The 21,037-nt window shown below is 39.9% G+C and overlaps 2 protein-coding genes across 3 annotated transcripts in view; one reads left to right on the top strand and one right to left on the bottom strand.

Annotated features, from left to right (window-relative positions):
• lmf1 (lipase maturation factor 1) overlaps positions 1–1,200 on the top strand; it is a 30,501-nt gene extending 29,301 nt beyond the window's left edge. The window contains exon 11 of the mRNA XM_071462276.1: positions 686–1,200. Within this exon, the coding sequence (XP_071318377.1) occupies positions 686–872 (187 nt within the window). The 3' untranslated portion in view covers positions 873–1,200. The remainder of the gene's footprint in view (positions 1–685) is intronic.
• A 4,503-nt stretch (positions 1,201–5,703) lies between these two features.
• On the bottom strand, positions 5,704–18,253 carry LOC139608673 (sterile alpha motif domain-containing protein 9-like). Of its 2 annotated transcripts, none has more exons than XM_071462641.1 (5): positions 18,119–18,253; positions 14,432–14,587; positions 14,207–14,305; positions 12,193–12,238; positions 5,704–12,087 (listed from the first exon to the last, which is right to left on the bottom strand). In XM_071462641.1, the coding sequence occupies exons 2-5, from the start codon at positions 14,530–14,532 to the stop codon at positions 7,249–7,251; spliced, it is 5,085 nt and encodes a 1,694-aa protein (XP_071318742.1). In that variant the 5' UTR covers positions 14,533–14,587; positions 18,119–18,253; the 3' UTR covers positions 5,704–7,248. The 2 variants fall into 2 exon arrangements, with proteins under 2 accessions (XP_071318742.1, XP_071318743.1); XM_071462642.1 differs by lacking the exon at positions 18,119–18,253 and adding an exon at positions 17,918–17,934 and having other exon boundaries at positions 7,095–12,087.
• Between the last annotated feature and the right edge of the window lie 2,784 nt (positions 18,254–21,037).

The following is a 21,037-nucleotide window of genomic DNA, read 5'->3' on the forward strand; positions in this document are numbered from 1 at the left end:
CTCTAATTTCTCTAACTTCAGCTGTTATTTCCTGAAATAGCTAATTTTTCTATCAATGATCAATCTGTCACTGAATGTGTGGGCATGGATCAATTGAATGATAATTAGATGCTCTCGTCAGTAATTATTTTCTGGCCTATAGCAACCTCTAGTGGATTAATGAGTACATTGTGACTTACTCTTGCTAAAAATGCATTTGTGTTGAAAATATATATATCTTGAATTATTATTATTATTATTATTACTATTATTAACAATAATAGTAATAATGATAATATAGTGGTTGAATATATAGTAGTTTATTTGCATATGTTGTCAGTTGTCTGGATACTCAGCCTTCTGCTGTCTGGCCAGTCAGGAACACCCAAGTATTTCGACTGCTAGTGAATGATATGAATAGAAACATTAGCAGATGTGGCTTATAACATATAGTGCAAACAGGAGATATGATAAATATTATCCAGGGTCGGGATGAAGGCAACGAGGATTATGGAAGATTTTTACTGTTCGAAATTGCTCATTAAAGAATGAAGTGTATCCAAATGAAAGAAGTGCCTCATATCTGAGTAATTTTGATATTTGAATACCTCAATTATTCAGACATGAGGCAAAATCTTGGCTGCAGAAGGTTGAGATTTTAAAAGCCTCATGGGGCTTCACTCTCCTGTGTCCTCCTCCCTCTCAGGTGGGTGCGAGGAGAACATTTCAGGTACAAGTTCAGCCAGCCGGGCAGTGCCAGCGCAGCGCAGGGGAAGTGGTGGCTGAGAAAACGCATCGGCGCCTACTTCCCTCCAGTGGACCTGGAAGGACTCAGGGGCTATTTCCAGTCCAGAAACTGGCCCCACCCACATATACCACCAAACAGGACCTAAAGACACAACCTCAGACAACAGCACCCAAAGGAAATCAGGGAACTACAGGAGCTGAAGTTTGATAGAGGTCACTTTCAGCTGGTGTTGGATAAATGTTACAAGGACGGAGTGAGGATGCCATCAGGTTCGCACAGTTTTATTAAAAATGCTGCACAAAACTTTTCCTGACAATCTGACATTTATTCCCAAACAACTTCATGATTTTTCAAGATTTCATTTCGGGATCGATGTTCAGTGATCACTAATAAGGTGCTTAATTACTACTTGTTATGTCTTTTATGTCAGTGAATGCCAAATGTCAGTATAAAATAGATCCATCCATCACTGATTGGTTGTGCTTGTTGCTCTTTATTTCTTTCCATCTCATTCATTAGCTCTCAACCAAGGATCGTTACTGGGATCGTTACTGGGATCATTTTAAATCCAGAATGAAACAGACATGGTATCACCCTAAAAAAGTATATAACCTTAAAAATAAGATCATTTCAAAACTACTGTGCCAAACTTTGAAGTTTAAGTTGTTCAAACTTAAACTCTGACGGTGTGTACACCTTAGTCATTTTTACACATATGCACTGCAAATAAAATAATGAAACATGCTGTTATGCCTCACTGTGCTTTTCCATGTCCACTTTGGAGACATTGCTTCTCTCACCTGTTTCTTCTTCTCTGTCTGCATCCTGGGGCTGTTCCTCCTCTCATTTCTCTCCTTTGGGGTTTTTTTTTTAATCATTTGGGATCTTGGAGTCACCCAAAGCAAACACGCGTCCTTTAATTCATTCTGGGATAAATCAGCACATTTTCTCAGACAGCTGTAAACAAACAGTACGTGTAGAGCTATTTTTTACTCCTGGTGGTTACCCTTTGTTAATGTATGCATTGTCAACAACATAATGAAAGATAATACTGTACATTTAGATTTCCATTGACTATCAGTGTATTACCATGCCCCTCCATGTCCAGTATAGAGATGTTGCTACACTCTCTCATCCTGCAGCTGTCTCATCTTCATCTGTTTGTCATCCGGGGCCTGTTTTTTCATCTTGCTTATCTCATTTGTTCTTTGTCTCCAGCTTTTTCTCTGGCAGTTAGGAGCATACTTCTACAGCCTTTACTATGCCCCCGTGGGTGGAGGGCACAGACATACAAGTGAATGTAACACAGGGGAGGATCACAAAAAATCTTAAATATCAAAACACACAAAATATCAAATCAAATAAAAAATGTCAAGTGGAAAAAAAGGGTTGGTAATGACCTGCTTTGATTGTTGTTCATTCACATAGAGTAGTGTAACCAATGTATCCTCCACATTCTGTTGGGTTACTGATAATCCTTGACCCAAATGGAGACACTGAATACAAAAGCAGGTTTGTAACTAGATCTAAGGAGAGAGGGAGTGGTTTGGGACCTTATCTAATTTTACAAACATTACATATACACTACTTGCTAGTAGGCTCTGTGGTCACCCGCAGACAGTTTGAGAAACTCTTAATTTAAAACATGAGATTTTGACAAATGTCCTTGCGGACCACCAGGGGTCACTTGCAGACCACACTGTGAGAATCACTGCTGTAGACTGCAGCAGAGTGGAAGAAAAGTGTGTTGTGACCATCAAGCTCAGATAGAATGGTTCCGATAGAAAAACAGGAGGCAGGTGAAAACCAACACTCGTGTATACACTGATCAGCCATTACATTATGACCACTGTCAGGTGAAGTGAATAACATTGATTATCTCATTACAATGGCACCTGATAGTGGGTGGGATATATTAGGCAGCAAGTGAACATTTTGTCCTTGAAGCTGGTGTGTTGGAAGCAGGAAAAACTGGGCAAGCATAAAGATTTGAGCGACTTTGACAAGGGCCACATTGTGATGGCTAGTCAACTGGGTCAGGGCATCTCCAAAGCTCTCTTGTGTGATGTTCCTGGTCTGCAATGGTCAGGACATAGGAGACCAAAAGCGGTCCAAGGAAGGAAAACCAGTGAAGCGGCGTCAGGGTCATGGGCGCCCAAGGCTAACTGATGCACATGGGGAGCGAAGGCTGACCCGTGTTGTCGGGTCCAATAGAAGAGCTTCTGGAGCTCAAGTTGTTGGAAAAGTTAATGCTGCTTCCCATAGGAAGGTGTAAGCACACACAGTGCATTGCAGTTTGTTGTGTATGGGGCAACATATCAAATGTTGAAATTCTGAAATTTTATTATTTTATGAAAAATATATGCCCAATTTGAATTTGATGCCAGCAACACATTTCAAATAAGTTGGGACAGGGGCAACAAAAGACTGGAAAGTGGTGTAATGCTAAAATATATATATATATATATATATATATATATATATATATATATATATATATATATATATAATAATTTTCCTTGATGTAAAATTGCAAAGAGTTTGGGAATTTCAGCATCTATGGTTCATAATATCATTAAAAGATTCAGATAATATGGAGAATCTCTGTAGGCAAAGGGAAAAGGCTGAAAACCAATACTGGATGGCTGTGATCTTTGGTCCTCAGGTGACACTGCATTAATGATGGTATGGGGGTGCATTAGTGCCCACTACTTGGGTAACTTTCACATCTGGGAAGGCACCATTAATGCTGAACAATATATACAGGTTTTAAAGCGTCTTAAAGTGTCTTTTTCAGCCAAGGCCTTGCACATTTCAGCAAGACAGTACCAAACCACATTCTGTGCATATCACAACAGCATGGCTCCTTAGTAGAAGAGTCCAGATGCTAAACTGGCCTGACTGCAGCCCAGACCTGTCACCAACTGAAAACATTTGGTGCATCATGAAACGAAAAATACGACAAAGGAGACCCTGAACTGTTGAGCAGTTGAAATCCTATATCAGGCAAGAATGAGACATTTCACTTTCAAAACTCCAGCAACTGATCTTGTCAGCTCCCAAATGTTTACAGAGTGTTGTTAAAAGAAGAGGTGATGCAACACACTGGTAAACATGCCCCTGTCCCAACTTTTCTGAAATGTGTTGCTGGCATCAAATTCAAATTGAGCATATTTCTTTCATAAAACAATAAAATTTCTCAGTTTCAACATTTGACATGCCATCACCAGCCATCCTCATAATAATAATTCGGATAATATAACAAATGCTACCAGATTGTTATTCACAGTGGATAATGGAGTGGAAATGGAGATTATTTTGCCGGTTGGTATCTTCTACAATTGGTAACCTTCCTTTACTTGGTGTACTGCTCACCCATTCTTCTTCCTGCTTTTCAGATATCTGCGACCTGTCGTTTACTGATTGATTATTCCCCCATCCATCTTGATGTGTTGTGGTATCTCATTTTTACAACCATTTGTTAATGAGTTACTAACATTTGTTACTATGTAAGAGAGCAAACATCCAAACAACTATGGAAGTAAGAGAGTGACTTCAGATTTTTTGACATTGAAGACAGAACCTGAACTGAAAGGGAAATACTAGCATTTGAAGGTGTACTGAAAAATCAAGGCTTTCAATAAAGCACATGCTAATTAATTGACAATGCACTTTCAATCTTATTATATATATCTTTTTTTCCAATACAATTTCAGTTCCCGGGTTCAGAGCACATCTTCTCATGACTGGCTCAAAAACCATGACAAATAATGGGAGGTGACACAAGGAAACCACCAATTTATTTAAATCTAACCAAAAAAGAATAGAAATGTCAAAAATTGTTATAGGATGTGGCAGCCAGCAAATCAGTGGTGTAGGAGTGGAACAATATGATGTGAAGTGTTGGATGGTAAAAAGGATAGAAAGGGAAAAAAGAAAAGCAAAAAGGAGCATGGAGCACCAGGAGCAAAGTTTATCCTTTCATTCTCTCGCATGGCATGGGTAAGGGTGTGTATTTATAACACCGGGCCCAGGTGTTCCCATAACCAGTAACCCAGCCACACCTACTGGGCATCTGCAACACAGAACACGGACAAAGACGAGCAGCCAGCCCAGCAGCCAAAAGAGCTGGGGTCTTCACAATCTGTATCCCAGTTCTACATTACAGAGTAATTCTAAGCAGTTGTTGCAGTTTGTTGAGCTGTTGCTGTACATTGTCCCCCAGTGCAATGCACAGAGGAAATGTTGGAACTGTTTGCAGCTGAAACGCAGTCAAACACATTTTTGGAGAGTGAGACATCACTGAAATATTAAATCTTTGAGAAACACTTAGATTTTTCTTGAGAATAGCTTTCCAAGGTGGCAGTGTGATTAGTGTACAATATACCAATGACAATATACCATGACAATGCTGGCTATACAGTTAGAAGGAAGCATGGAATTGGGACACCTGTCTCCCCTGGGAGGATGAAAAGGCATTCAGGATTTTGAATATCTGAAATGACATCACAGTTTCAAAAAGTACTTTTTGTTTTTGTCTTTCAGTTCTTTTCACCTGAATAAGAACAACCGTGTTTTGTAATTCACATGCTGTATCATGTAACACAGTTAATGTCATGGTTCATACTTCAGCTTCAACCACATTGAACCCCTGATACACTACATTTACAGATTTGTTTACACATCTCAATTCACTTGCAAGTCTGAGTACAGATGTGGAGATTTTTTTATACAAAATCACAGCCAGCCCCCTCCAGTGCCATAGGATGAATATTGGACTTGTGTGGTGCTCGACAATTAGAATAAGATCTTGAGAAAGCTGCTGAGAGTGAGTTTGCCTGAGAGAGCTAAAGAACCTGGCAAGGTTTTTACGAGCACCCAGACGCGCACCAACTACCTGCTGATGACATTACTGGCTCCAAGCAGATGTGGGAGAGACACATGGAGACACAGAGAAGAATGAAACAGCAACAGGCTGAGAGAAGCAACATTTTTATAGTGGACATGGAGTAATGGTAATACACTAGGAGTCAATGAAAATCAAAATGTACAGTATTATATTTTATTATGTTGTCCAATATTCTTCCCGCCTAAAGCTGTCTCAATCAACTATGGAGCAGCCAACAGCTTTTAAACCACTTTTAAGAATAGAGCACATTATGTGTTGCATTAGATCAGAATGCATCAGTACAAAAATATTTCTTCAATAGTTTTAAAATAAAATTTAAAAAAACTAGCAGTGCAAGTGTTCTTTTGCTGGAGGCATATTGTTTTTCGGGTTGTTTGTCCACCCCATTCTCATGGACTCGATATCTCAGCAATCCTTTGAAGGAACTTCTTCAACTTTCAAGGTCAAAGGTCAAAGGTCAAGGTCAGTGTGACCTCACATCACTTTTTAGCCATTACTCAAGGCCTAGCACAGAAATTATGACAAAAATTTCACACAATTGGTTATTATTTTATATGACTCTGGATAAACAGGGATGTAGTCTGAAACTAGTCTGAGTGGAGGAGGCACAAAACTGCACAGCGGTAATTCCAGGTTTTTTTGTTGTGGGTGAAGGAGGTGAACTGAATACCTAAAACAATACTGGCAGAGCTCAATGGCCACAAACTGACAGACATTTTTTTATGACAACTACTACATTAACTTAATTTCTCATGCCCAAAAATCTATTTGTTTTTTTCATCAGGATTTTAATTTTTGAAAGGCTTTGACAAAAAGATCTGTATCATATCATTACATCAAAAGTTTACATGCACATCTGTGAATTTGACAAAAGTTATATAAACATCCATTTAAAACATTTTCATCAAGCAAATTGTGACTCTGAGCAGAGATAAATGTGACATAACACTATAGGTTAAGACCTCCATCTCAGTTTTAGTAAAATATGCTTATTAGACTATTATTATGGTGAGAAAAGACTATGCACAGATCCTAAATGTTTAAAAATGTTTTTCTCGATGACAAATATAATGCATCCACCGGTAAAATAAAAATTACCTTGAATATCTCTTAACAATGTCAGTGATAGCCCGACTAGGAGCTGAAACTATGTACTCTTACGTGGCCAGCATTTTTTTCACAGGCTAACTGAAAGTAAGAGAATCACTGATGTTAAATGTATGACCACTTTACCAAAACTCTTGATATAAGAATATGACACAAAAATGAAAATCAAAATAAAAAAATAAAAAAAGTGTATCCAATATCAGCGAAGCAACGTTTAGTGTTCCTTCAGTCAGTAATGATAATAGATAGATGCACGCATTAGTTTGGAGGAGCACACCACCTCTTTCTTTTCTTTCTTTTTTGAAATGACATTTGGTCAATGACATTATGAATGTAGGTTTCTAATCTGTGAGATTCAGTGTTTTTATGTCCATGTGTTTATGTTACTGTAAAATTAGCTCATTATCATGAAATGTTTTTTGCATTGCCTTTGGGTATTTTATTTGCCCATCTGCTTCATGTAAACTCATGTAAACAACTGTTCTAATCTGCCAGTTTAATTTTCTCATTGGTCATTTTCATACTTAATATCATAGGCCACTGGACCTTCCATGGTGAATCCAAGATAGAAGGATACGTCTTCCCGGCTGTATCCACTGCGGATATCACCCAGATAAACAGGACGTATCAGCATTTTTACGTTTCCACCATAGTTGACATAAATGTCACCGTTTTCTGATTTCCCTTTAACCCTTAATAGCTTCCTCTGGACCTCTGGCTCGTTCCATGCTGCACCACTCTGCCAGAGATGGTGCAGGTTTCGTGACTGACTACTTTGGCTACAGCGAGAGTCGTCCTTTTTTGAAACACTGACCAAAATTTGATCAAGTTTCACTTTAGAAACTATTCGCCTGAGTCCACTGGATTTCCCAAGGAAGAAATGAGCAATAGCACTTCTTACTGGAAACATGTGAGAGAAGCGTCGATGAAAAGATTTCTTGGCTGATGTGATGTACGTGCTGATGTCTTTATAGGTTCTACAGTTTTCAAGCCTTTGGTTTTGTGCAGGCCACATGAGCAGCATGGAGAGGTAGTACAGCTCCGTCAGTTTTGAATGAGTACCCACCTTTTGCAGTTCCTCATTCAAAAGGTCAACCAAGTCTTCATATTTTTTCAGCAATGTAGAGGAGGGCTTGATGTTGTGCAGAACTATGTTTGCCAGAATGAAGTTGACTGTATCTGTAACACTTCCCCTGGCTGAATTGTCAAATATAAATTGCCATTTTTTAAGAATGTGCTCCATTTCCACTCCACTTTTGTCATTCAAGCACTGCAGAAGTCCAGCAAATGAGTCTGCTCGCTTCATTTCCAGATAGCACCTCTGGTCCACGATTGTCTGGTGGAGACTCAGTTTGGGTTTACTGGCTGTTTCAGATGCTTTCTCCTCTTCTGAGCTACTGAATATTTGAATATACTTTCTGAAGTACTCAGACACCTTTCGTTTGTGTCTTTCATCAGCTGTTTCCCTTTCCGTTGACCTAGGCTTTAGGTATAGGAAGTAGGTCTCAAAAAAGGAGAAAATTTCCTTCAGCCTTGGCTTCAAGGACTTCAGAAATCTCTCATGTTCTGCCAGGACAGCCACAAACTGGTTAACAGTCGTGTTGCTGGGATCATATAAACTGCTCACTGGGTGGTGATCTCTAAGAAACTGGAGCATTTGATCTCTTTTATGTCTGTCACTGACAGCAAATAGAGGAAGATCTTTAATGACATCAAGAAGGATCATCATGACTTCTGTCTCTCCAACATAGCCTGATATATTGTAGGACTTTGGTTTCTTCTTGGTGTGAAGATCAAAGGGATCTACTTGTTCATCTTTCTTGGCTAGCTCCTGTGAATCCTGGAATGCCTTTACAGCCTTGAATCCTAATGTAAGGCATGTTTCCAGTGCTTCGGGAGTGACAACCTTAGAATGTTCAATTTCCTTTTTCAGGTGGCTCTTGTACACTTGTCCGACTGTATCTGCAATGTAGGAATTTGAATTTTTCTCTTGTGCATTCAAAGCCCACTTAAGGGCTGATTTAAAGTCTTCCTCTTTCAAGCAGAAATGTCTTGCCAGTGCTTGTGGCAGTGTTGCACTTCTGTCAAACCTCTCAGTGGCTCTTTCTAGGACTTCTTTGATTTTTTGAGGTCCTTCCTCCTCATGTATGTCTTCAATCAATGGAGAAAACAAAGTGTCTTTGTCATCTCCTTGTTCTTTTCGGTGACGTGTGATGAGCATGCTGTGGATGTTTTGGACTAGGAAGTCTTTTCCCATGCATGATTTGTAGAGTTTGTCACAGTGCAAAACATTAGTAGTTATATCAGCCAGAGAAAGCTTGTATTCTTGGGTAAGGATTTCAAGACACTTCTTTGCAATCATTTGGTGTAAGAATCGTACTGCTTGATAGGTGCCATGCTCTTCAACTGTGAAAGTGATCATCAGTGTGGAATAGGGATTCATTTTCTCATCAAGAGTTTCTTGCTTCCACAGAGCACTCCTTATCCCAACTAACTCTTCACAAAGAGAGAGTGACATGTGGGATCCATTGACATAGGTGTTTAGCAAAGCTAGGAAGGAAAAAAGCCTCCCTTGCTGGGTAGTAGTGTCAAGATCTTTAACAATGTTGCTCACCAGATTGATGATGTAAGTCTCACTGAAATTATTTGTCATGATCATGAAGGCATAGAAAGTTTCTGGCTTTTCATGGTGGTCCTTGAGCTGTTGAAGCTTCTCAGAAAACAAACTCTGCTCCTTGGTGGACAACTTGTTGGTGATGAACACATTTGCAATGCGGCTATTGTTGGACCTCTCAGCAGGGAACTGGGTTCTCTCACAGTTCAGAATGATTACCATTAGACTGTTATGTCGCTTCCCATCACTGGCAAGGATGCACTGCTTTAGGTCCTCTACATCATCCCGGTTGTCCACTAAGATAAGAACAGGTGTATATCCTGGCTGCTCCTGTTTGCCATATGTCAGCAGATTCATGACTTGGGCTGCAATTTCATTATTTGTTGCCATGTTATTTTTAACAACAGCACATCTGAATTTATGCCTCAAGTTCCAAAGAACATGCATCGCCAGAGTTGTTCCCCCACATCCAGGGTGATGGAAGAGATTGATCATGACACATGGAGATGTGTAGCCTGTCACAGGTGTGATCAGGTCAGATAGCTCATTGAATTTGTCTCGTTTGATGAATGGCAGGCTGCCTTTCATCTCAGAAAGGTAAAAGTTCCACCATGAGACTTGTCCTCCTCTATAAAAGTCCTCCTCTGTTCTCATTTTGAATTCCTGAAAGGAATCCTTTGTTTCGATTTCAGTGTTTTGGCATTCATTTTCACATAAGATGTCCAAAACAGTCATAAGCTCCTCATCTTTTTTTGCCAGCAGGACGGAACTTGAACCTGTGGATGGCAAGAATCTCCTGGAAGATTGTGTTTGGGGTTCTCTAAGTTTTTTGATAGTGCTTGATATTTCATTCAGACTCAGTTCATAGATGCATTTACTGGTGATGTCCTCTTTACAGCGAAACTCAATCAGCTGCTGCCAGTGCTTGAATACGTTGGAGTTTTTGCAGATGCACAACATATTGTCAGCACCTTCCAGCGTGCGATAGATTGCACAGAAGGTCTCCAAAATAGGGCTTGAGATGTCAGTTACTGCTGAGTGTAGAATGAACACCACGAGTCTGTCTTTGGAAAGCAAATCTGGGCTGCAAAGCAATGAAACCATGTTGTTAACATCACCTGATCGTTTTTTAAGCCATTCACTTTGTGTTAGTGGCTTGCCTGTCTCATCCTCTTCATTCACACGCCCATTGCAGAAAATCCAACTTGTTTGCTTAAACAAGTTCAGTTTTCTAATGACCGCAGTTACACTGTCCTGAGTGGTGTACATGCATGGGTAATGCAGATTGGCAATGTGATCTCTTCTGTAAAAATTACATGTTCCATTCACATCAGACTCTGGATCAAAATCGAGTACTGCAAACAACTTCATCTCTTTCAGAAAATCCAAGTGCTCCAGTTGGTTTGAATGACATTTGTCTGTGACAACAATAGCTTGAAGGGAATTCTCGAATGCATCTCTTCCACGAGTTATCAGCTGTTTTAACCGTTGACCCTGATGGCTTTGGGATGGTGGTTTTTCTTCCTTTTCCTCTGCAGCTTTTCGTGCTGAGGCCCAACACTGGACTTTATCAGCCAGCCCCTTCATCTTCTCTTGACATATTCGAGGATTAGTATCAGCTAAAATGTTGATTGACCTTGGGCCATCCCGCACAAAGAGACATTCAGTTTTGCATTGTTGTTTTTTTTCTGCTGATGCAATACCCAACAGAGTATAGAAAATATTCTGCTGTGTCTCTGCATATATTGGAATTACATCAACCTCAATCACCCATTTGTTTAAAGTTGTTCCATTTTGAGAGTGAACTGGTACAAAATTTGGAGGCCTGATGCACATTCTGGCAACATTTACATGTTGTTCTTCGAAGTATTCACTCAGACATGATTCAAACGCCTCATTATACTTACTGAAAGAGGTGATCTTGTGTCCAACTACTTCACCGTGTCCCTGTTCCGGCTGGTTGTGCACTCCAAAATGAATTGTGCCATTAGTTCGTGAATTCATGCAACTTGCAGCAAAGCTAAATACTTCTTTTGTGAATTCATAAAGGATCTCTCTTTCACTGGCTTCATTTGCACTAGGCAGAAGCTGGTACTCGTGCACAGGATCAAGGAGATTACTTGGACCGGCTACAGGAGGAAGAATGTCATTTTCTATGTAGAAGATGTTGGAGTTGCCTTTGTCAAAGGGCCGGATCTCACATATTGGCCTCTTTAACTGTAGAAATGTTGCATTCTCAGTAATTTCAGTATGTAATTGCATATCATTTGTTGTGTTTTGATCTATTATAGATTTTATTCTGTCTCTTGCTATCTGCAACATCTGGACTGTGGAGCTTAGACTCTGAATTCCTGAATCTGATGACACTGTTTCAGTTTCCATAGATTCATCCATATTTCCTGACACCACCACCATCTCTGTACTTTTCCACAGTTCACCTTTGCTGAGTTCACAATTGCTCCTTGGCATTCTCACATGAGGTTCAAAAGTCTCTGAATGTCTCTGGAACCTCTCCACTTGTCGTATGATTTGTATTGCTGGAGCTGGTGGAACACCTAGTTCTAACAAGTCGTTTTTCTCATAGGAGACCAAGCAAGCTCCTGACAACTCTTGGTCATAGAGATCTTGTGCGATTTTTTGTGGTACTCTAAGTCTAATGATCAACCAGTCTTTAACATGTTCTTTGGTCCAATCCTCCATCAGTGGTGGAAGTTTGAGCTCATACTCTGCCTGTACACCAAGAGGGTTAAATAAAAGGAAAATTAATGTTGGATATTTTGATATTTCTTTCCAAACAAAAACTACTATAATTAAGATAAATTAGCTGTAACATACCTGTGGCCCACCGGCAGGAGACTGTGTTGAGACAGGTATCATGTTCCTGTAAACAAAAAAAAGGGAAATACACAATTATACTGTTATAATTGTACTTATACTATCCAAAAACTGAAAAGTAATTGTGTCCATACTGTGACTAATGAAGACTAGCATTTGGTTCATCTGTCTGATAATCAGTCATTGTGCAAGCATGCTAGATTTTGTGTCTCATCTTATTTAAGAGTGGACAAAAACTCTTGCCTAGCTTCTTTATCTCCAGATTTAACACTTGTTCTTGGGGCCATTGGATCATCACTATTCAGAGAGGGACAAGTTGGTAGGTTGGTAAGATGTAGGTTTTGTCGCAGAAAATTGTTCAGATAGGCTAGTAGATCTTCAGAAGTACTCACAACACTTATAACTTACAATACGGTAATACTCACTAACACTCAATATTTGTTATAAATGAAGTAATACACTGAGACAGAGAGAGAGAGTCTGGTGAAATCAAATAGATTTACTGTAAAATGCAAGACTATACAGCAAACCGAGACTGGTTAGTGAACACAGACACTGAATACATCTCGAAAATGCTCTGCTTTATATACCCTGTTGACTAGCAGACATACCCGGCGGGCATCAGCCACAAGCCATTAAAAGAAGTTCATAAGAACGACATGCAGAGGTATGGATGCAAAATTGACACATTCTCCCTCTGCCTACCATCAAACTATCAAATTGATAGGAAACAGAGACAAGGGACCCCTCTTCCACAAACAGACCAGCTTTTAGCAGGTCACAGATATATACACACTCAGACCATAAAAATTAACTGGGGGCCTTCAAGTCCAGTTCCTCATGGATTTTTTTCTTTCCCCAGCTGCACCCGCTGGGTAAAGTGGTGGTGAGGCCCCTATCCTATCCACACGTCAGTTGTGCAGTCAGTGTGTAGTCATGGCTCAGAGTAATTACTTTGCTACTCAGTTTGACCTGAGCTTATGTCATAGCTGAGGTGTTAATACAAGTACAATACAAGCAGGTAAAAAAATCAAGTCTCTTCTTGTAGTTTGCATCCATCCTGTCTGTCTCAGCACATGGAGAGCTCCTGGAGGTGATACAGTACAATTTATGAAAGGTAAGATCTGTAAAATGGTTTTATGCTGGATTAATGTCCAAAACTCTGAATGATTTTATGCCTTACAGAAAGTTGTTACAGTTACATGATCATATCGTGTCTTTAAAGCATGCTCTTATTTAAGGTTTTTTTTTTTTTAAATAAGGTTAGGGATTTACTTCTGTCCGTTTTATGATTATTTATTGTTGTCATGATATGATTAAGTTCATTTAGTCTGGTGTTATGAAACACTGAGTTACTGTAGTCTTTCTGTAACCCAACCAGTCTGGTCATTCTCCTGATTTTTAACTTCAACAAAGCCTTTCTGTTCACAGAACTCACTGTTACTGGGTTAGGGTTTCACTGTTGTGTGAGAAAATCCCAGAAATACCAGAATATCAGAAAGTCACATTTTTCCAAGTTCAAATGATTTGAAAATTAACTGAAGCGCCTGACCTGTATTTGCATGATTTTATCCATTGCACTGCTTCCATGTGATTGGCTGATTAGATGAATAAACAGGTGTACAGGTGTTCCTCATGAGCTCATTCAAGTGAAGTGAACTGGGTAACCAAGCGAAGGTGCACAGGTCAGTGTTCAGAAAATGAACCTATGTATAGGTGGTCATTTTCAATCTAATGCCCACTTACAGCATAGGGGATCAAGCCGGAGAACCCTCCAACACAGAGTACAACATCTAGTTAGTGAAGAGGAGAATAGAAAGATAGAGGTGCAGAAAGTCTGGGGGGCCTTGCAATTACAAGGAGAGAATGGTGAGAATCCCACCCCCACTTAGGACTAAGATGGACACAAAAAGATTTTTTAGGTGAAATGAAAGAGGACAGGGAGACTGAATAAACTCAGACACACCTGAAAGATGGCACAGAGGAAAAGTAACGATATTAATTCTGAACATACCTTTCCTCATTGTTGAAATATGGAGGTTCTTCTTTTGAGAAGTCACTCGTCATAGAAAGACGGCTTGAAGAACTCTCTCGCTTCTTAAAATGGAAGCCACTGTGTTGCAAGTAGAAATGAAATAGTAAGGGGTACCTGAATAAATTCAAATCCCAACCAAAGAACATACCTGGTTTAGTGAAATATGGTTCAGAGGAACAATAATGACATTAATTCTAAACATACCTTTTCTCATTGCTGAAATATGGAGGTTCCTCTTTTGAGAAGTCACTCGTCATAGAGAGACGGCTTGAAGAACTCTCTTGCTTCTTCTGCTTGGCATCCATCTTTGCTTTGTCATTAGGGTGTGGACTGGCCTCCTAGACTTTCTTTCATTATATCCTAGAAAGAGAATGATGACTCTGTAAATAGTGATACTGGATACACATCACTCCATTCTTCTCAAGACCTTTGCTAGTTAGGAGGCAGAGGCTCTCCACTCTTTACCTGTTGATTGCATTATGTGGCTGATTTCTTTGCAGGTACTAGAGGTGGGTGTGGCAAAGGGTCATTAGCACCTGGTCTTATCAGCAATCCTAGCACACCTTGGCCCTATTGGTTCTAGTCCGATTTGGTACTGGTTGGCATTTGGCTTGTGTTGTTTGTGTTGCTGTACCATACAACATTGCACTTAAACTTAAACTTCTTCACTTATGCACCACTTACACTGCTTATATTACATTCCATTGTTCGTTTAAGTTATCTTCTTAGATTTATTGTTTTTTAATAAAACATTGTTAATTGGCTTGATTTTTGTTACGCAAGTCTTCAGAAGTACATTTTTTATGCTGACACAATGTTGTATTGTTCCCCAGTGCATTTACAGAACCTAATGACTCAAACGGCCTATTGAATGACTGATTCACTAATCTGTACCCTGCAACCTTTATCTAATGTAGCCACTGAAGGGCCACTGTCAAGTTCAAATTGAGCTGTTAAAGAATGCAGCATCACAACATACAGTTGAAACCAGAGGTTTACATACACTACATAAAAAGGCAAATTAGATTAAACCTTTCCTGTTTTTGGTCAATTAGGATTACCAAAATTATTTTTATTTGCTAAATGCCAGAATAATGAGAAAAGGATTTTTTTTCGACAATTTTTATTACTTTCTTCAAAGTCAGAGGTTTACATACACTAAGATTACTATGCCTTTAAACAATTTGGGAAAGCCCAGATGATGATGTCATGTCTTTGGAAGCCTCTGATAGGTTTATTGACAACATTTGAGTTAATTAGAGGCACACCTGTGGATGTATTTTAAGGCACCCCTGAAACACACTGCTTCTTTGTGTAACATCATGGGAAAATCAAAAGAAATCAGCCAAAATATCAGGAAGAGAATTGTGGACTTTCATAAGTCTGGTTCATCCTTGGGTGCAATTTCCAGATGCCTGAAGGTGCCACGTTCATCTGTTCGAACAATTATACGCAAGTATAAACACCATGGGCATGTCCAGCCATCATACCGCTCAGGAAGGAGACGGGCTCTGTGTCCCAGAGATAAACGAGCTTTGGTCCGAAATGTGCATATCAACCCAAGAACAAAAGCAAAAGACCTTGTGAAGATGCTGGCTGAAGCTGGTAAGAGTGTGTCATTATCAACAGTGAAACGAGTCCTGTACCGACATGGGCTGAAAGGCCACTCTCCCAGGAAGAAGCCATTACTCAAAAAGAAATATAAAAAAGCCAGATTACAGTTTGCAAATGCACACCGGGACAAAGACCTTAATTTTTGGAGACATGTCCTGTGGTCTGACGAAACTAAAATTGAACTTTTTGGCCATAATGACCATCGTTATATTTGGAGGAAAAAGGGGGAAGCTTACAAGGCTGAGAACAACATCCCAACTGTGAAATATGGGGGTGGCAGCATCATGTTGTGGGGTTGTTTTGCTGCAGGAGGGACTGGTGCACTTCACAAAAAAAATGGCATCATGAGGAAAGAACATTATGTGGAAATACTGAAGCAACATCTCAAGACATCAGCCAGGAAGTTAAAGCTTGGGCGCAAATGGGTTTTCCAAATGAACAATGACTCTAAGCATACTGCCAAACTGGTTACAAAGTGGCTTAAGGATAACAAAGTCAATGTTTTGGAGTGGCCATCACAAAGCCCTGATCTCAATCCTATTGAAAATTTATGGGCAGAGCTGAAAAGGCATGTGCGAGCAAGGCAGCCTACAAAGTTGGCTCAGTTACACCAGTTCTGTCAGGAGGAATGGGCCAAAATTCCTGCAAACTATTGTGAGAAGCTTGTGGAAGCATATCCAAAACGTTTCACCCAAGTCATACAGTTTAAAGGCAATGCTACCAAATACTAATGAAATGTATGTAAACTTCTGACTCTCAAGAAAGTAATAAAAAATTGTCTAAAAAATTATCTCACTCATTATTCTGGCATTTAGCAAATAGAAATAATTTTGGTAATCCTAATTGACCAAAAACAGGAAAGGTTTAATCTGATTTAATGTTACACGGTGAGGAAAAAAAAGGTTATGTGCCTTTTTTATATAGTGCATGTAAACTTCTGGTTTCAACTGTAACTGACAGTGTAGAGGTTGGATGTGATTGTGTTTTTTCCCTTTGATGAACAGCGTATGGTCTATCTGATTTTCTTTTGATTTTTTTTTCCCCAAAATAAAATAAAATTCATTCAACTGACTAAAAGCTGTGGTTTAAAATAACAAATATTTCATAAAAATGAAGTAGATCACTAGCTGTTGGGGATGGTGCTGCTAGAGGTAAATCAGCCGAAACAGATTTCATTGTCAAATACAACAAATCTGTCAATCAGATGGACCTGGACTTTCATTTATTGTCTTTTCCAACAACTCTTTCATGGACAACAACAATAATAACTTTGAATAATGGTCATTTGTAACAGCCATTCATGGTCAAACAAATCATTTGCCAATATTTTTACAGTCCAAGTCTATGTTCTTCTGTCTTAGGCTCTTAACTACAGCACTTATGTATTGGGCTCAGAGAGCCTCCAAAAAGCTATGACCTACACTCAGCACTGAGCTGGCACCATGCAGACACTGTCTTCAGCCTGGGACAAAACTGAAGACTAGCTAAACAAAGACAGGAAAGATAGTTTCCACCTACTTCAACAGATTCTTTACTCTTAGACCATCAGGACGGAGTGTGAACCTTATGACTGGATAAATACACATGACCACAAACTGTACTTTTACCAGAACAAACATGGACAGTTTGAAATGTCAGTGGCACCAACAGGATTATATTTCACAGCACACAAGAACTGCCTGTCTGCTTGTGGGCACTCTTTTCCCACAAATGTCGGCTTATCCAGAGAGAAAGAGACATAGATGGATTCATGTTTTTAGGCTAAAGTTATGACACAACTCCACCATAAAACTCTGATTAGCCTACCACATCCATTTCCAAGACCAACCGACAGGCCTGGCTTCTATCCGTTTATGCTCACTGCTTTCTGGCAGACATAAGACTGTCAGGACTGTGCACCACAGCACTCCGCAAGTTACCTGATAGCTTCCCAGCTGCTCCCAGCAGCAGGAAAACCCTGGAGACAGTCCTGACAAATTCAGGCCTAGCACCAGGATGAGCCTCAGAACCCCAACTACATAAGAGCACCCACAAAAATCACGTGTTAATGGACAGAAATTATTAGTCTTAACCTACACGATCTCAAACCAAGGACTGCTGTAATCCACACAAACCGTGTGCTTTGGGCTCTGAATGTTTCAGAGCAACAGAGACACAGACCGCCTGCGTCACACAGCTGTCTGCTTTCCAGAGGAAGAGAGAGACGCCATAAAAAAGTCGCTGGCTCATCTGCATAGGAATGACTGACAATGTAACAGATCTGTAGAAACGTCTTACTTTCCCCTGGATGGTCTGAGTAAGTCGCGGCCGCTCGCTGCTCGGCTTGTCTGCCCGAGTACTCTCAGTGTATTTTCGGGCAGCGACGCCGTCAGTGTTAAATTCGTCTATAACGCTCCGCCTCCGCCACACCAACAGTGGACCTCGCCGTGGGCGTGAGAGCATTGCGTGAATGCGTGACCCTGACGAGGACACAGCCAACCAGGGTCCCGACGAGACAAAAAAAAACTAAAAAAAATAAAGAAATAAAAATAAAAATAAAAATAAAAATAAAAATAAAAATAAAAATAAAAATAAAAATAAAAATAAAAAATAAAAATAAATAAATAAAATAAGTAAGGAACCTGGTTGGTTGACACTGTGCTGACTGACCTTTTTACTAGAGCCATTATAACTTTGCTGTCACCATTTTACCCCCCCCCCCCCCCCAACTTCTTTTTCTATTTCTACATCTTTTCTACTTCTAAAACAACACAACACGTGATTTTCACCTACATACAGTATAATGTAACACTATCAATTGATGAGAAGCAACAGTGTCATATCAATTGAGATGAACAGAAAAGTGCATGGCTGTGTACAGAGACGGTACTTTATTTACACTGGTAAACACACAAATACCATCATTTTGATGGACAAGTGTGAAAGTGTCCAGTTGTCTAGTGCTGAAAAACTAGTTTATGCATTTGCTACTATTCAGTTGGATTATTGCAAGACCTTACTGTTAGGCTGCCTCAACACGTCTCTAAAGACACAAAATGGTGCAGTGGATACTGACAGGAACTAGGAAAAGAGATCATATCTCTCCCATGTTAGCTTCACCGCATTGGCTCCCTGCAAAATCCAGAACACAATTTAAAATCCTCCTCCTTACCTAAATGCCACCAGTGGTCAAGCACTATCATATCTCTTATCATACTTCTGCAAGACTGTAGGGGAGGACACTGCATTACTGGACTCCCGTGCCCTCTCTGCTTTGTGTGTATGTGTGTGTGTGTGTGTGTGTGTGTGCGGGTACGTGCACCACATTTCGATGATCCCCCCCAGTTTGCAGGAGTGCAAGGGCCCAATCAACTTTTATAGATCAGTTATGAACCATTAATGAGAACAACTTGTGTGGGTCTTGTGGGTGGTGCAAAATATCTGGCTGGCAGGTTATTAGTAGTCAAGACATTAATAAACGCTCATGTCTGCAGATGCAAATGTTAGTCTGTCATTAACAAATGGAAGGAGACTACCATTTTTGCACTTCTACATGTTCATAAAGTCATTAATAAATGGTCATTAGTGACCGGGCTCAGGTCAGGAGGACTCAATAGCATGTCTCAGTGACACCTATAAAAGTTCAAAACAGTTCATCTATATTCTGGCTTGGCAGACAGAGCAGGCAATGGCAAACAGCAGGCAAAGTCAGGTCAAAGTAATGTGCTTGTTGAAGCATCAAAGAAACAACACTTACACCTACAAGGGTGTGATTAACTCTGGTGTGTTCATGCAAAGCTTGAGAGGACAGTGGCTATTTTACTCCACAGAAAAACATGTATGGCAGAATGTCACTACCTCTTACATGCTGATCAAGCTCTCTATTATTTTGCGCTCTCTGCAGACAGCAACTTCATGGTTGCAGCTGGTGAGACATTCATAGTCTTCCAAACCATAGGTCCATGGAGAGGAAGGAAATTCCATCATGTGGCCTAATGGACAAGGCATCTGACTTTGGATCAGAAGACTGAGGGTTCAAGTCACTTCATGGTTGAAGCTTGCATCCTAAGCTTTGCTTTATCCAACGTGTTTGAAGGACTCACACAGGAAACATTGCTTCTGCTTTCGTCAGCATCACTGGGGCAAAACGTACAGCTACGTTAGTCAGCTGTTGCGTTGGGTGTTGATGGAAAGCTTGATAAAATACTTCTGGCTTTGCTCCACACAGACAAATGTACTGGAGAATGCCACGTCCTCTAATATAACAACCAATCTCTGGTTCACTATTTCTCTTTCCTCTCCACAGAAGGTGGAGGTGATCACACAGAACTAAACATGCACAATAGATCAACTGTGGTTTGTTCTGTCTCTGCTTCATTCTAGAGCAAATAATGTCAAAAAGCATGCCGGTTAGCTCAGCTGATTAGAGTATAGTGCAAATAATGCCAAGTCATGGGTTCAATCCCCATACTGGCCAGTTAATATACAAACAGAAACACCCATCTCTGTTAATGGGTGCTCCAGTGGTGTCACGATTGATGATATGCTCCCAATTTTTGTAGGCAGTGATCGAGTTTGGTCGTAGTAAACACAGCAAACATTTAAAATGAAAGGAATTGTTCTTGTAAAATTTCAAACATGGACATAAGTAAGGCCATGGTTCTGCTGGTTACACTGCCTCATCTTCATCTAACGTGGACATCATTGGGCCACTGCCACGGTCAAATTGCGATGTTAAAAAATGCAGCATCACAACATGACTGACAGTGTAGCGGTTGGCTGTGATTGGTTTTTCTCCTTTTTCTTCAATGAACAGTGTATGTTCTATCACATTTTAAAAAATAAAATAAAATAAATTCCACTGACTAAAAGCTTTACATCAAAGTAACAAATACTTCATAGAAATGTAGAGGAGTCAAAAGTACAATATCTGTCTTTTACGTGGAGTGAAGTAAAAGTCATAAGTTAAAACTCAAGTTAAGTACATATACAGTACTCGAGTAAATGTGCTTTGTTACTGTCCACCCCTGCTAAGAGTTAACCAACAGTCTCAACCATTTTTATAAGAAACAATCTGAACGCATCTCAACAGTGTTCTTTTCTCTTTCTTTCCCTCTCCTTCCTCTCCTCTCCTCCCTCCCCTTCCACTCTCCACACTTATTTCTCCAATGTCATCTCTCACCATGTGTCTGCGTCTCACTGAGTGACTGACTGAGG

This window comes from Trachinotus anak, unplaced genomic scaffold, assembly GCF_046630095.1.
Source record: "Trachinotus anak isolate AG129_WGS33_773 ecotype Australia unplaced genomic scaffold, CSIRO_AGI_Tana_v1 ptg000025l, whole genome shotgun sequence".
Lineage (NCBI taxonomy): Eukaryota > Metazoa > Chordata > Actinopteri > Carangiformes > Carangidae > Trachinotus > Trachinotus anak.

Excerpts from the sequence above, each read along its gene's own strand:
- LOC139608673 (XM_071462641.1), bottom strand. The coding sequence starts at position 14,532 with ATGGATGCCAAGCAGAAGAAGCAAGAGAGTTCTTCAAGCCGTCTCTCT. Across the intron at positions 12,239-14,206 it reads TATTTCAACAATGAGGAAAG|GAACATGATACCTGTCTCAA; the intron begins GTATGTTCAGAA and ends TTTTGTTTACAG. Across the intron at positions 12,088-12,192 it reads CTCCTGCCGGTGGGCCACAG|GCAGAGTATGAGCTCAAACT; the intron begins GTATGTTACAGC and ends CTTGGTGTACAG.